The 13,634-nt window shown below is 41.3% G+C and overlaps 1 protein-coding gene across 2 annotated transcripts in view; it reads right to left on the reverse strand.

Annotated features, from left to right (window-relative positions):
* MKRN1 (makorin ring finger protein 1) overlaps window positions 1-13,634 on the reverse strand; it is a 57,600-nt gene that overhangs the window by 37,665 nt on the left and 6,301 nt on the right. For both annotated transcript variants that reach the window (XM_069227896.1, XM_069227895.1), the window contains 2 exons: window positions 9,540-9,766; window positions 1,456-1,688 (listed from right to left, as the gene is read on the reverse strand). In XM_069227896.1, the coding sequence (XP_069083997.1) occupies window positions 1,456-1,688; window positions 9,540-9,766 (460 nt within the window). The remainder of the gene's footprint in view (window positions 1-1,455; window positions 1,689-9,539; window positions 9,767-13,634) is intronic.

Consider the following 13,634-nt stretch of genomic DNA (forward strand, 5'->3'; position numbering starts at 1 on the left):
TCATGGTGTTCTTGTCAGAGGTGGCAATAAGTACTGCAGTGATGACCAACATAAGTTACATTGTACTCACATCAAGAACTCTTTCCAAGTTTAATATTTAACAGAATCCAGCAGTCACATCTGAACTGACAGTTGAGTCAATGATACCAGAAAATAAATAAACAAAACCTCAGAGGTGGTCTTCCCTCCTACATTTGTGTGGTGAAAGGAGTAAAGCTACCACTACCAAGTAATTATATAAAGCTGCTATGCAGGCACAAGACCACTAAGAGGGGACTGAACCATTATCAATTTGAAATATTGATCTAAAATAACATGTACCTACGGGAACCTTCTATTCCAAAGAGCTTGAAAACTAAAGTAGAAAAATATGCAGTTGAAATGAAATGACAATATTAAAAAAATAAAGAAGATGATAATTCCTCTGCACTAGAAACTTTCAGTGGCCTGAGTCTAGAGACAAAGTAAAATAAAAGTAATAGGTACTTTATGGGTGTCAATCCATATACCATGCCAGTAAACAATAAGAAAACAAATAACAGCACGTGAAAAGGAAAAGCCAAAACTCAGCATTGGGTTGCCATCGGAGTTGGTGGATACAAATGAAGGTTTCCAACCTGTGTTCTCCATTATTAACTGGTAAAGAGGCACTAGTAGCTGCAAACTGCCAAATTAATGCACTAAAATGGAGAAGAGTGGAAAGAACTGAGGAAGCTAGATGCAAAATTGAGACTGAATAATAAAACGGAGAGTCATTTTTGTTCAAGGAGGAATCTACTTAGCAACAAGGTAGCACATTTTTGCTAAAATGAGGGGAATTGGATTCTAAGGAGCACGGGTAAGTGAACATCAATATCTAGGAAACAGGAAGGCACAGAAGAGAACATAACAATGAAGATTATAAATCGATCGGAGTGAGGTCTAAAGTGCGGGTGGGGGGCACTACACAGAGCCAAGGAGTAAAAGCAGAAACCTAATTGAGAGTCAAAGAGGAACACTGCAAGTAGACATTAAAGCGGGCAAGTGAAAGTTATACAAATGGAAACTGGCAGTTTTGGTGGCAGGAGTAATGAACATCTTGTCACTAACACAGAAGATTCAAATCTTAGGCAATGAAATTAGTCGAAAAAAGGATTCACAATAGGTAAGGGAGAGTAGATTGAATGCAAGAGCACACTTAAGAGCAGTTGAAACCGTGTGAAGGACATGGAATGAAGTGTCAGATAGACATTAGGATGCATCACAAAATGTTGAAGAATGTCCCAGACTCAGAATGGAAACAATTGCTATTCAGTACAATGAGTAAATATTCAAATCGGGTGCCAGATGTTTAATTTCCAACTACTGCATGCTACTCCTTGGGTTTAGCAAAAGGAATGTGATGAGCATACCTGGTACAATCCGTACAAATAGGTTATAAATGCCCATGTAGGTAATAGGATATTCCATGGTTACCTTTATGTGCTCCGACCTCTGAGCAGTGTCAACTGGATGGAGCACCTGCAGCCCACACATATCACAGATGTCGCCATGCAAATACGCACAGTTTTCACCATATCGGCATTCTCCTACTGCTGCATAGGGACATAGCTGTTTCTTCAACTCTGGGCTGCTCTCCAGATGGTCCTGCTCATCCTCCGTTACTTTTGCTTGCTCAGGAGCTTCTGGAACAGATGGCGTGACCGGGGCTGATCAAAAAGAGACCATATGTTAAAAGTTGAGTTTTAAAGATTGAAACAAGAGTAACATTAATTCTGTTAACGTGTTCCTTTCCCTTTCTTTTAGGGAGATGTGTAGGTGGGAAGGGGAAGGAAACAATTTACACACACCTTTGTCTAAAAGAACATTTTTACTTGAAAGCATTTGTGCTACCACATCCGAACATCTGAGTGCGCATGCATGCATCTGCACACCACATTTTACATGCTTTCTCCCAAACAAGGTTGTAATACAGAATGCAGTGTTTTACAGAAGAGATGGCCACTTAGTCTTTACTCTCACTTATTAAAGACTTAACATGCAAATCATTAGGAAGGCAGTTTTTGGGACTGCTGTCTTGGTCTCCAATTGTTCACTCTGGATGGGAAGAGAAACTTCATAGCATCAGGCTTTTAGAAGGTAAGTGGGTGTGACATACACCCATGGGACAATAAAAAAAAAAAAAAAAAAAAAAAAAATTCACAACCAAACACACCTTATTTAATACCTTGTGAACAAAAGTAGAAACTGTAAGGGAAAATGTTGTCTTTGGAAGCAGCCCATAACACTTTCTAGGAAGTCATGGGCTGTAATGCTTATGCATGAGTGAGTTGTGAAGCAGAATCTTTAATATGTGGGTAGTCTTCTGTGCCACTAAAGGTAATTTAGGAAGGAAGGCAGAAGAGTTCTGAAGGCCACCACCCAAATGAAACATTGTAAGGTTCTTGGAATTATGGTGCCTGTATCCCACTAACCCGACGTACATATGTAATGGCAAATAGGTCATCTTTCACGAAAGAGGCCCCAAAGATGGTTACAAAATAAATATTAATCTTGGTTAAGACTACATTCAACTCCGGGGGAGTTCTAGGGTAGCGAGTGTAGAGGCGGACAATTTAAAATGGCTTACTTTCATGCAATTATATTCAATTATAACTGGTAATTGTATTTTAAAAGTGGAATGCTGAGTTTAAGTTTATCTGTGGCTGAATGACCTATTTTTAATTCCCTTACACACCCCCCCCCCCAAAAAAAAAAACCCACACACACTTTCAACCACCTTACCGCCCAAAACCCATTTGGAATTTTTTTCCACAGATTCTGCGGAGTACAAATATCCATTTAGACTACCAGCTAGTTCACTGCTGGGACTGGCAAGACCCTCAGAATGAGTTTTGTGCTTCATTTATAAGGATTTGACCATTTTAATACCAATTGTTGATGTATTGGATTGTTGTATTTTACGTCTCGATCAGATTCCAGTCTATCGTCATAGATGGAAAGAAGGTATTAAGGGGTAGGTGGACTTCAGAGCTCAAGCATGTTGATATGGCACAGTCTCTCTGGCTAAGTATTACAACCCTCAGATTTCCCCAATTAAGCACCCCATTCCTGAAGAGATGCATCTGCCATAATATACTGGATCAGAGTGTTGGCTGAACAGTACCCCTTGATGGTGGCAGCAGGGTTTGCCACCAAGGGAAAGACTGGACTGCTTCCAGAAGGAGATGGAATTGATCTTACCAGCCACCACTCTTATCCCACTGATGACTCCAATACTGTCAGAGCGGTCTCATTTGTAGCCTGGCAGGAAGCCATGGGACAGAAGGGAGAAGATCAGTCTTACTCTAGAATTCCAATATTTCTGAAGGAACACACGTAATGGGAAAAGCAAAAATCACACCAGTCTCAGAAGGAAACACTTTCCTACTTTGGGATATAATGTAGCTCCCAGATAATTCAAGGTCTCAGCTGGAGTTAAAATGGACTCACGCCCCAAATTCAACAGAAAAGAAATCACAGACTGATAGTCTTGTAGAACAGTTGAGGATGCTTGGTCTTGATTAGCCAATTGTCCATGTATGTATATGTGAAAATATGATGCTTCTACCATCATGTATTTGGGCAATATTCTGAAAACAGGTTTTAGGCTGAAAGTGAGAACTGTGCACTGATCGTGACAGCTCCCCACCACAACTGACAAAAATGGCCAATGACGTAGCAAAAATCAGAATGTGGAAATATGTACTCATGCAGATCCACAGAACACATACATGCACTAATCTTTGATCACAGATCGATCTGCTGGAAGGACAACAAATGGAATCTGCTTGTAAATCGCTTCCAATCCAGGACTGGCATGTAAACCTTTGGGGGTTTTCTTTTTCTAAATGAGGGATTATATGGAATAGATGCCCTTTAGCCTTAAACAAGAAATTCCTTCAATGGCTTTGAGTATAAGTGACAGTTTCATTTTGGTATGTGCAACTGTGCCATCAATAGAAGGGTCTTGAAATGAAGAGCAGAACAATTTTTCACATCATCCAATCTTAGTCATTATGTGCAATGGAGGTGAAATAGGTATAATTCTATAAGACATGATTTCACAAGATGAACGGAGCCAAAATATTATATATAAAAAAATGATTTTATTGCATCATTCATATTTCTCTATTTACACTTGTATGGTAAAGATATACAATACAAAATTACAAGAAAATAACTACTTTATTTCTTTTTATGAGAAAGTGATTTTACTTCTGTAGGGTGAAGTTTGATTTGGAGGATGCTATATTTGGTAATGAACGAAGTGAATGACTGGGGTATTTGGATGATTGAGTTGGTCTGTGAGAAATTCGGGAAGGTCAAGTGAGGAGCAAATAATGTGCATTGTATTATTTTGATTTATTGGAATTGTGTATGTCATTACCATACCAATGTAAATTGAGATAAACGATACAAAAAAAAAATTATATATATATATATATATATATAGTTGTAATCTTGGCTCCATTCCTCTTGTGACATCATATCATAGTTATACCTATATCCAATGTACATGTTCATGAGTTATGTTAGAAATGGGGATTCTGGTTGGCTAGGGTATGCACCTCAAATGAATCAGGTCATGAGAAAAAGCAGCGTAAACATGGAGGGCAGAAACACTATCACGAAGGCCAAAACACCAGGAATGCCCACAGTGAAACAGTTCTATACTGTCCGTTTCATAAACAAAACATTATGGGAGAAACACTTTTGCGCATATCGTACAATCCCTGAAACCATATTGGTGCTCACATCACGAGGAGACACGAATTACAGTATTATCAAGATACCAATAATAGTCCTGCCTGAGTACCAGGACCCCCTACACCCCTATCAGTGGAGTTACAGTAATTTTTCAGGAGCCTGGTGAAAATCGACACTTATGAACACGGGCAAGCCGCAGGTGCTCCTGCACGTCTACTACAGAGAACACCAACATAATACTCTGGAAGTCACAAAGAAAAAGTTACTGCACCTCGGCACTTCTTTGCAAGTGTTTGTGGTGTTTTCTAGGCAGGCAGAGCCGGCACAGGACCTCTGTTGAGTGTTTCCTCCCAGTCCTGCCAGCCAGACGACACTGCCACAAAGGGGTCTTCAACACTCCAGCCCCCCCTCCCCAGACAGCCTCAGGTACTTCTGCAGTGTGGGGGTGGAAGGGAATTAGGTATGGAAAGCGAACAAACAACCCTCAGCCAGGCAGGGCCACCGTCAAGGAATCCTTCCCATCCAGCGAGGTGCAAAAGAAGGGGGGGGGGGGGGGGGGGGGAGTGAAAGAGAAAGCAGCTCCTCTGGAGACTACTCTCTGGCAGCAACAGGGCAACCGTGGGGCGAGCCTCCTGGCTTGGATCCCCACCTCCCACAGAAGCAAGATCACTGGGGGGGGGGGGGGGGGGGGGGGGGGGCACAGGGCAGAGGGCAAAGACCAGCTCACCGGGGCCCTTGCAGAATAATGAGGAGTCTCTCTGGGGCTTAACAGACCCCAGGTCAGCACATCAGTCAGTCCAGTTGCGGTTCCTTGCAGCGTCACATTACCCCTCCATCAGCATCTTGTTCCAAGTCCATACAACGTCTAAAAATGTGTGTGTGTGTGTGTGTGTAACCCCCTGCACTTACACTCATTCTGCTCAGCTTTCACAAAGGTGGGGGAGGGGGTGGGTTTCAACCAGCACTAACAAGTTCGAGGAATGCCCCCTTCTCCTCCAGCACTGGCTCCAGACATCAGTAGGGGGTACATGAGTCCTTTGTCAGAGGCCAGGGGACAACCTTTACAGATGCATGTGTGCCCTGCCTCTCCCTCTCCCAGCCCAGGAAGACAATTCAGTATGTGGATGTACTCTGGTTGCACCTCCACCCTCTGTGTACTGGCTGTCTGAAAAGTATGCACAAAGCCCAGCTTTCACTCTACCCTAGACGTGGATTAGAGTTATAAGCAGAGAGAAATGCTCACTTTCTAAGAGTGGCATTCCTATAATGGTAATTTTTTTTTAAATCCAACTTCATCAGTAAGCAGCATTTCCCACTACCATTTCAAACATACCAAACATGCCCATGCTATTCCTCATAGATCAGAAGATACCAGAGACATATGCCAGAGCCCTTCCAAAGCACTCCCGTGAGAGGAACAGGGCTCACAGTAGTGAAAAACTGATACAGGTGGTTTGTCACTACTAGGACATGCAGTACATATTTCCTACTCTTTACATACACAGCACCCTGTTCATAGGGTTATCTAGGGCCTACCCTAGGAGTGGCTCTGTGTAGTAAAAAGAATTTAGGCCTTGGCATGTAGTTTGTCTTGCCAAGTCAGAGTGGCAGTAAACTGCACGCAGGCTCCAAGCTGTGGCAGGCATGAGACAGGTTTGAAAGGCTACTTCTGTTAGTAGCACAAGCTGCGCTGCAGGCCCACTAGTAGCATCTAATTTACAGGTCCTGGGTATAAGGGATACCACTGTACGAGGGATGTACACGTAAATTAAATGTGCCAATCAGGTGTAAGCCAATCCTACCAAATGTAGGTGGGAGAACGCAAGCATGTTGGCACTGACCAGCAGTGAAAGTGCTCAGAGTCCTAGAGTCAACAAAAAGAGGTCAGAAATATAGGAGGAGGAAAGCAAAAAGTTTGGGGATGACCCTGCAAAAAGGGCCATGTCCAACAAGTTGCAGCAGTTTTGTGATTTGTTATATACATTGCCCTGGAGGCTGCCCTCCACACTAAGGCAGAGGCCCTCTATTTTTTTAGGTGCTTTACACGAACACCAGCAATATTACACGAGGACACATTCATTTTTTTTCTATCCCTGCGCTGTTTAAAGGCATACAGCACAGCGAAATGGGCTGCTGAGTAGTATGTCTTAAAGTAAATAAAAACAAAATCGCTACAATGTGGTAAACACTGGCAACGCAAAGCACTTTGTTTTTATTTACTTTAAGTCATGTTACACAGCAGCGCGCTGCTGCACAACAGCTTTAAACACCGACAACACCAAGAGGTCTGGCATAAGTGAAACCAATTGCCTTTGCCAATGCTTGATACAGCATACGTTTCTATAGTTCAATCGTATCAAATCCAATCAAACACTGGTGTCATCCAGCAACTGTTAAAGTTATGAAACATTGGCAGGCTTACTGGATCTTAAACAAAGTCCTTTTTACAGCTCTGGAGAGGTTGGACTACTGGGCTGAATTCTCTTCATTTCACTCATGTTTTTCAATTCCATTTGGAGGCCACAGAGATGAATATGCTGCAAATAGGTTTTCTTCAGTTCTACTTTCATGTTATGTTTAAAGTGGGAAAACCATGTGGCACTTGTTTGTTAGTTTCATCTGTGGCAAAAGTAGTGTCTTATGATAGAGCATGAGGTGGGACAAAATCCACGTTCGACTAGTAATGAAGTCCCTACTACACTAAGCAATTAGTTATGCGTTTCAGACTAACAATTTCTCATACTGCAACAGCATAAGCCTCGGGCTCTGCTTTGCACACACACACAAAAAAAAAAAAAAAAAAAAAAAAAAAAACACACACACTTAACGCACATGCCCTTAGGTAATTGTCACGCTCTACAAATTTACATCAAATGGAGAAAATGCCAATGTAACATGAAAGCTTGCACCATCAAGTTGGGTATGTGCTGGAAAATGTACAAGCCGCCTCTGCTAATTCAGGGTTCCTCCTATGCGGTCACAATTATAGAACTATGGGTTAGAAGTTAAATTGGCCATACTATGCTTGCTGCTCTGAGAATCCGATAAGGTAAAAGCATGCACGGGGATTCTATAAATACCCTGGGGATAAATTATGAAACTTATGACTATTTCAATGAAAATGTTCGAAAAGCAGCCAGGTTTTTTCCTAGAATTCAGAGTTGTCACTTCATTATCCACTTACATGCTTTTTCTGTATTTATACAGAGCCTGTACAGTTTTTGGTGCTCCGATTGACAAAATAAAAATTCCTCAGAGTTCACTTAAGAGCTGCACTGGTGTAAGGATTCATCATAACGTAAGGACCGTTTCAGCCTCCGTATACACCTCCCCCCCAAGTGTTGTGTGAAAGTGATCCATAAGCTCCATTGTTGATTTTAGAGTAGCTAAAAGGACAGGAATGTACTGGACATGTGTAGGGAGAAAAGTAATAAAATGCAGCATTTGCTAAACGCAGAGGTGGAGCGATGCAAAAAAAAAAAAAAAACACCTCCCCCCCCCCCCCCCCCCAACACCACACAAAACACTGGCTCATAGGAGATGTAGTCTCATTATGAAGCAACTGACAAACCTTGTGTTTCAAATCAAAACTCCTTTTTTCGGTTACTCACACTGAAGGGGTTAGGATTTTGTACTTTGGAAATTTCCACTTTTTGATCTTAGCCAGGATAGCACCTGGTCAGCCGATACAGAGTTCATTTTTGTACCACAAGAACACAATTAAAAGTAGTGGTCCCAGAACCTGCCCCGCTGGGCATCTCATTAAGAAAGCTGAATAAGGCAAAAAAAATAATAAAGTCCATTCTAAAGACTGCATCACTCTACAATTGTATAGAAGATAGTATCTCAGACAAAGATCAGATAATTTACCACGACTATTTAAAGTACACCATATACAACTAACAGTTAACTGATCAGAAGGCTAGGTCTGTTTGACTGTTTCGTGCACATGCTCAGTAAGGTCGTTGCTTCACTGAGGAAAAATGAAGTCTTTATGATCTCCGGTAATTGATGCTGGTTAGAGACTTACAACTCTGAGCAGTTACTTTGCTCAAAGAGAAACTGTGCTGCGTCAGTTTTAGGAGGCAGAATAAATCACAGAAATTTTGCAATGTGTACTTTTTGTTCAATTTCCATGGGTAAATATTTGGGATCTTAATTTTTGTCTTAAAGTCCTTCCTGCCGCTTTACAAAGTGCCCGAAGAAGGTAGAAACATTGCATGTTTGAGGTCTTTTTATTACGTGTTTCGATACAGTCAACATAAACGTTCATGATGTGGTTTCACATGCAAGAACCTGCAATGAAAAAGTAGCAATAGATCTGGGCGCATTATTTTTACCATGCATACATACATTTGATTGTAGATGCTACGTGCATTGGTTTTAATCATTTATACAAATACATAAATTACATTTGTCAGTAAAGTCATAGCTAGGACTTCTCTTCAGATGACTCTATGCCAATGAATGACAAGGGAGATATTATGGACAAGAAAGCTCAACTGTAGACAATTATGTTACATATCTTAAGAATAGATTTAAATATATGCATTTCTAGCACTTTAGGAAAACATAAGGCATAACTTGGATTCTACATACAAACGTAAGTACCAAGATTTTAAGAGTGTAAATAATCTGGAAGGGCCTGACTTCTTACTGGAAGCCACAAAGTAAACATCTATTAACTTTAAGCTGCTCTATTACAAAGACCAATCACCACAGGCATATCAACGGCAGTAAAACTGGCCACGCCAAAAGCAAGAGTGTGAAGAACTGTAGGCTCTCAGAAGCACAAACTACTTTGGCCTTACCACGTCCACAGTAGGGTTGCCCGGGTACAAACTCTACTGCGTTAACCCAGTCTTCAATGCATGGCACCGACACAGTGTGTTGGGACTTTTCCACTTCTGCCACAGTTGTGTTCGGCTCTGCAGTCGTGCTCACTTCAGTACATGAGACCGTGTTCAACACTGGGACAGACGAATCCACAGCCATCCTTCCATCAAGCACCAGCTCCTGGTCCTTTATATGCTCATATCTATCCAGTAAAAACACAGCCAATAAGAGGCATGCAACCCGGCAGTCTTGGAAATACAGGAGGTTAAGTGAAGAGAGAACAGAAAAATATTTATAACAAGATCAGACCTGCAAGAAGCATGCAACAACGAAAGGGGAAGGGAGCACCAAGAAAAAGGAGTGATGATGCATAGAGGCAAACGCATGAAGAACAGCACCCCATCAGCAAGTGCACAAATAGGAGGCCATTACTTGGCAGAACAAGGGATTCGGCAACAAATATGACCCAAGGGAGCATAAACAGACAAGAGGGCAGTGCGATGACAGCAAGAGGTTTAACGGTTGCACCAGAAATAACACATAAGTCCCATTTGGTACTTGCGATTGACAGAACTGTTGATGAAGTCTCCAACAGCAAGGATATATAACAAATACTTACACCCAAGAGGTAAGTTAGTGTTATCAGCTGCCTTCTGATGTATGGGTGTAAGCATGTACAAGAAGGTGCTGCTATATAGTTACAGTCCCAGAATACTTTCACCACAAACGTCTTATGCTTGCTGCATATATTTTATTTAAAAAAAAAAAAAGCACACCAAAAACAAATCAGCATTGCAGTCATTTTAGCCGAGTACTATACTCATTTAAAAAAAAAAAAAAAATGGTCCTAGACTACTCATGACACGTAAGTGTGATGTGAACCATCACATAAAGGGGAGACCAGGTTTCCTTATCATAATTCCACAACAATGACAATCAAAATTCTGAGTGTTGACGATAACAATGCCCTTGCAACCAAAGAAATCAGGAAAAAGGAGACTTACAGCACTCAAAAGAAAACCTTCAAATTCATGATGTAATAGAGATACCAAACCGTTGCCCTTGATCATTTTACATTTGTAAAACAATTTATTCTTTCTAGGCTCACCATTTTTCATACCTTTCTCCCCTTAAGGGAGGACCATGAAATGAGTTTTTTCGAGTTTAGTTATTCTCCATGTCATCAGCATACGCTCTAGTCAATAACAACCATCGGCAATGCTAACAGGTCTGCCTACTCAATGAAAATGCCTTGTGCGTCACTGATGTGTTTAGACATTGAATAAGTCATCATACAGGTACGGAGTCATTTCTGCACGAGAAGAGGAAAGTAAGCCATGGAATAACCACCAAGCAAATGAGTGGCAATAAAGCCAAACAAGGGGCTTGCCGCAAGTCCATAATAGATGTTTTGCAATCAAGACAGCTTGTGCTACCTTGTACGTGAGAACTGAACATAGGATGGTCCAGAACCCTTCCAAAAGCAGGGTAGCACAACTTTCAAAGGTATACAGAGAAAGCAGCATTTTGCACTAAATATAAAAGTAGTCCATGTTTGGCCCCCATATGCATTAGCCTCCACCCCACTTCCAGAACCACCTACAAAGCACAACTTTGGGAGCTGTGTTATTTGGTTGTGGTATGTGGTTAAGAATAAACCTTGTATAAGAAAAACATAATTGTCATTATAACAGCATTTAGGAAACCTTCAAACTATACAACTGTTCTCCACAGAGCAAGTACCAATACTTCTGAAGGATAACTGGTGAAGTCCTAAAACACTTTATAGACAGACTCAAAGCCCAATCACCAACCCAACCAGTCAGGATACTCAATTTGTTCCAGATGGTTTGTGCATGCCTGTGCTCCAGACTTAATCCTTAGCTTTTACCTTTCGGGCGTTCAATTATAACCCACATATTAAACAAAAGATCCAGTCTGACTGAAGGGGGGGAAAAACTCCACACCGACTGGCCCCCTAGTCAGCACATTTCTCTTTATTAGTATATCAACATCTAAAATTTCAGAGCACAAAAGAGTAAATTACTCCCTATGCTCATACACACCCCTTTCTCATTGCTGCACTACACCGGAGACTAAAGGCTGTGTGGGATGTGTAAAGGATTAGCTTGCATGGGCAGGAAAATTGAGAGGAGAGGGCGAAATGAAGAAAGAAATTTAGAGTTCATAGGTGGGACAGAAACACTAGCGGTCATAAGGATTGAAGGGGGGGTGGTGTGTGTGTCCATTAAGAACACCACAATGCCACCTCAAAGCCCTGATGTAAGTCTGCCATTTAATTTCACTGAATGTGGTGTTCCACTGATTCACTCATTGCTCAGTTAGTCTTTCTCGCACTTTCAACCTACATAGGTCACTATTTAAAGTGGTGACCATTACAACAAGCCTAGACAAAGATTTCCTTCTGTAGGAGGCCCATTTAAGTGCAGATGTTAATGGTTATGCTCAAAACAGTCTCAAGGTGTCACTCCTCCTTCATATCCAGATCATGAAACAATTAGTAAGATTCACTGAAATTAAGGGCACTTTGGATTGCAACGTTACTCTAGCCTAGTCATCAAACAAAGCATACCATTGTTAATACTCCGTTCCTAATCACATCAGAATTTCTTAAAGGAGAACTCCTGGTGGGTCAATTTCAATCCTAAACCAACAGCTGCTTAGATCGCCCCGTCAATGTACTGAACTGTCAAGTGTTAGCAGACCAGGCACAGACAGAAGCTTTGCAACTTTAAGGATGTGCAGGTAGAGTATACCCATTTCTCAGATGACTATTTCCTTTGGAGCTCTGCCCCTCTTAGCCAAAGAGATGTTCAGATAGTCATAAAGCCCCTCTGATAACCAATTTCTGTTCATCTTGATGACATTTCAAAGGTCAAATGGAAGTGAACCCGGAAAATCAATACAGATGCTGTATTCCTATAAGGGAAGTTGCAGCTAGACAGATAATAGGTGTTCATGTACCCCAACAAAATGTTTCTTAATCAGAAGCAACAATAGATATTAACACAGAAATAGGCTTTATCCAGGACCAGCATAGCGGTTGGCTTCTATGAACATACCACACTGGTTCTCCTTGTACAGAGGTTTGCATAGATGGCATAGTTTAGAGGAGCTGTGGTTGATATTTGCAGCAAGTATCAAAATTATCTTTCAACCCCTGTTCTGCGCAGAATAGGAATTCAAACAGAAAAAAAAACCACACATTAGTTTGACCAGCTCCCTTTTCAGAACTGCAACAGCTCGAAGAAAATGGTCACTTGTCCTCCACAGCCTACAAAATACAACCTAATTCACACCAACAGGTGCCACTGGAAGTCCCATGCAACACTCCTCTGCAAATGGAATAGTATGACACATCCGCAAAACATCCTCAATACACTACAAAATTGCGCACTGCGTAATTGAACACCGTTCTAGAGGCTAAAAATATAATTTAACACAGTGTACCTGGGTTTGTACACTGCTATGCTTATATACTCACTTTATGAACTTTCTTTAGAATCTGATCATCATCTTTTTCTTCTTAACTGGTAGTGTTAGTTTGGATTTTAAGCCTGGCTTTCGACCATCCACTGGTCACTTATGTCAGTTCCATTTTGCTTCCACCCACTGTAACATACAGCATGAGGAATAAGTCGGCTGACTTCAGCCATTGGCCAACATCATTGAGTGCATTCGGTCCTTTCACAGGAAGCACACACATACACAAAGTAGTTCTCCTTAGTTCCAGGAATTGCTATGACAATGTGTGCTATTTGAGATAAACATCTTGAAGCAAAAACATTTTCCTTTAAGACTGACAACAGCCCGGAAGCCTTCCCAACAAGAGTTTTGTAAAAAACTATGATAAAATGAGCATGGACAAAAACATAGAAGCTGACTGCCAAACGCAAGACTCATTGGCTTTGATAATAGCAGCTGATCGCCATGCTCAAGTGCCTAACCTATTTTCAGTTTCTGCCTTCTCCTCTGATCAACTGCTTCCTAATGAGATTTGCCAACTACATAGCAGAATGCTTTGGTAACTTTCTAATCGTCAAATAAGT

The sequence above is a fragment of the Pleurodeles waltl genome, chromosome 4_1 (genome assembly GCF_031143425.1).
Source record: "Pleurodeles waltl isolate 20211129_DDA chromosome 4_1, aPleWal1.hap1.20221129, whole genome shotgun sequence".
Classification (NCBI taxonomy): Eukaryota; Metazoa; Chordata; class Amphibia; order Caudata; family Salamandridae; genus Pleurodeles; species Pleurodeles waltl.